Source organism: Haplochromis burtoni, unplaced genomic scaffold (assembly GCF_018398535.1).
Source record: "Haplochromis burtoni strain Fernald_Lab_line unplaced genomic scaffold, NCSU_Asbu1 Contig_384, whole genome shotgun sequence".
Taxonomy (NCBI): domain Eukaryota; kingdom Metazoa; phylum Chordata; class Actinopteri; order Cichliformes; family Cichlidae; genus Haplochromis; species Haplochromis burtoni.
Window position 1 is genome coordinate 428,513 of NW_024582745.1, and position 2,322 is coordinate 430,834.

The 2,322-nt window shown below is 44.4% G+C and overlaps 1 protein-coding gene across 2 annotated transcripts in view; it reads right to left on the reverse strand.

The window, feature by feature from the left end:
• LOC102297571 (histone H2A.Z) overlaps nucleotides 1-1,097 on the reverse strand; it is a 9,813-nt gene extending 8,716 nt beyond the window's left edge. The window contains exons 1-4 of one of the 2 annotated variants that reach the window (XM_042212654.1): nucleotides 971-1,097; nucleotides 594-671; nucleotides 336-449; nucleotides 129-258 (exon numbers count right to left, since the gene is read on the reverse strand). In XM_042212654.1, coding sequence (XP_042068588.1) covers nucleotides 129-258; nucleotides 336-449; nucleotides 594-671; nucleotides 971-1,081 — 433 coding nt within the window. In that variant the 5' untranslated portion in view covers nucleotides 1,082-1,097. Of the gene's footprint in view, nucleotides 1-128; nucleotides 259-335; nucleotides 450-593; nucleotides 672-953 lie in introns of both variants that reach the window. The other variant, XM_042212655.1, reaches the window with a different exon arrangement.
• Nucleotides 1,098-2,322: the final 1,225 nt, after the last annotated feature.

Below are 2,322 nucleotides of genomic sequence, written 5' to 3' on the forward strand. Positions count from 1 at the left end.
ACAACAGTGTTGATGTTACAGTTTTACACCTGATGCAACACAAAAGGGATTTGTGCCTCAACAAAAAGTGTAAACCACTAGAGTACGAGAGTATAAGACCGTAACACAGTTCTCTGTAATGTTCGTACCTCCGCCTGCAATAGTGGCCTTGATAAGTGAATCCAGCTCTTCGTCTCCTCTAATAGCCAGCTGCAAGTGGCGTGGGGTTATACGCTTTACTTTAAGGTCCTTTGATGCATTTCCTGCCAACTCTAGAACCTGAAAGAGACACAGCCTTTACAAAAAGATCAACACTTCAAGCAACGAAGTGCAAGATAAACGGAGCTTAGGGTCACCTCAGCAGTAAGGTATTCGAGAATAGCCGCGCTGTACACCGCCGCGGTGGCTCCTACTCTGCCGTGGCTCGTTGTTCTGGACTTGAGGTGTCTGTGGATACGGCCTACCGGGAACTGCGGGGATAATGACACGAGTGAACAGAAGCAAAGCCGTGCTGGCCGCCCGATGAGAGCCCGCCACCGACAAAGAGCCACTGACTTTTGGCTAATAGCTCGTGCTTGTGCAGCCGAGAAATTGAATGAAATTTGGGGACAAACCTGCAGTCCTGCTCTCTGAGAGCGCGAAATCGCTTTGGTCTTGGTCTTTCCAGAGTCTTTACCAGCTTTACCACCAGCCTGTAAAACACCAGTACTGTTAGTGTGCCTCCGCCGAAACGCGCCTTATTGTAGCCCAACATTAACTTAAGGTCCGCTTAATATTCGCTAGCCATGCTAGCGCTTCCCCAGTGAAGCCAGTGGGTATTTAGCATGCTAATCCACTACACCAGCCAATGCTAGCGGCCAACTGTTAACTAATAAAGAAAACGCAACGCTACCAAATAAAGATTTATTTCAAATAAACTACCTAAACAGAGTGTGTCGTTATAATATTTTGTTAATACGACATATAATACGTACCATATTTAAAAACTTACAAAGAAACTCTGACTCGGCAGCCAAAATAATATCCTCCGTCTACACTGAATATCGACTGTTGTTTGAACTAGACCCCCTCCCCCCCACAGCGGGTCGTTATATACAGCCATGGCTACCCGGATGACGGCAGTCACGTGATTACCGCTGAAGCTTTTCAGCCAATAAATGAGCTCTCTGTGCGGTTCCGTTCTAAGAGCTTATGGGTAATGTAGTTTATGTGGCGTATCTCTTTCCCATTTTATATCGAAATGAGCTGGCATTAGTTTTTCTTTCACATGGCATTAACTTTTAATTTAGTATAGATAAAAGTCCCCACATACATTCATCTTCTTATCCAGTTTAGGGTTTAGCAGGCAGAAACCTTTCAAAGTTGATGGTAAAATTAAATAGCCCCATTTGGTCAAGCCTCGCCTCAGTGCGCCCCAGGGCAGCCGTGGCTACAATGTAGCTTGCCATCACCTGTGTGTGAATGTGTGGATGACTGAATGTAGTGTAAAGTGCTTTGGGGTCCATAGGGACTAAGTAAAGCGCTATACAAATACAGGCCATTTACCATGTAGTTTAGTATATGAAGCACAGCAGAGTGCTCACCCCGCCTCCCCCACGTACCAATTATCAGGGTCTTGCACGTTACCTCTTTTCTAAAAACACATATGTACTCGAGCAGAGGTCAGTGTAATAGCCTGGAAATCTAATTGCTCTGAATATCATTTAACTCTAAGGTTGGGAAATTGCTGCTATTCTTGTATAACTGGAAGAACTTTGCTGTAGCAGCATGATCAAATGTTTAAAATAATGGGATTCCCTGTGCTGACTGGGACAACTGGCCACACCATCAACAGGATAAAGCAACCAGCCACAAGCAGACAAAGAAGGCAAACTGAAGAAAAAGTTGGTGCTCTGTGTTTGAAGTAATTTAATTACAGCCTGCATCAATCCATCCATCCTAAATGAATGTTGAATGAATCTCTGTGTGTTACAAGCTACCTGTAAAAATTCCCAGGCAGAAAGAGAGAGAGACAGAGCAACGGCCACTCATAAAGATCAGCCAGAAATCTATCACTTCCTACAGCTGTGGCTCAGATATGCAAGATTTTAGCCAAAGACTGGGTGTAGACTCTGTTCCACTCAGCCTTGATAAGGAAATGGCTCGAGCATCATAATGATCTTTTACACCACTTGTTCCAACCACCCCAGATGATACAGGAAGAGGTGAAAAGTCATCGACCAAAAGGCCGTTTAACTTGAGCAAAAGCCTTCTCGGCACAAAAAGAGATACAACTGAATCCTCCCTGCTGTGAGCAGGGATATACTGTAGATGATATCAAAGTCTCTGCATGTTGAAATGAAT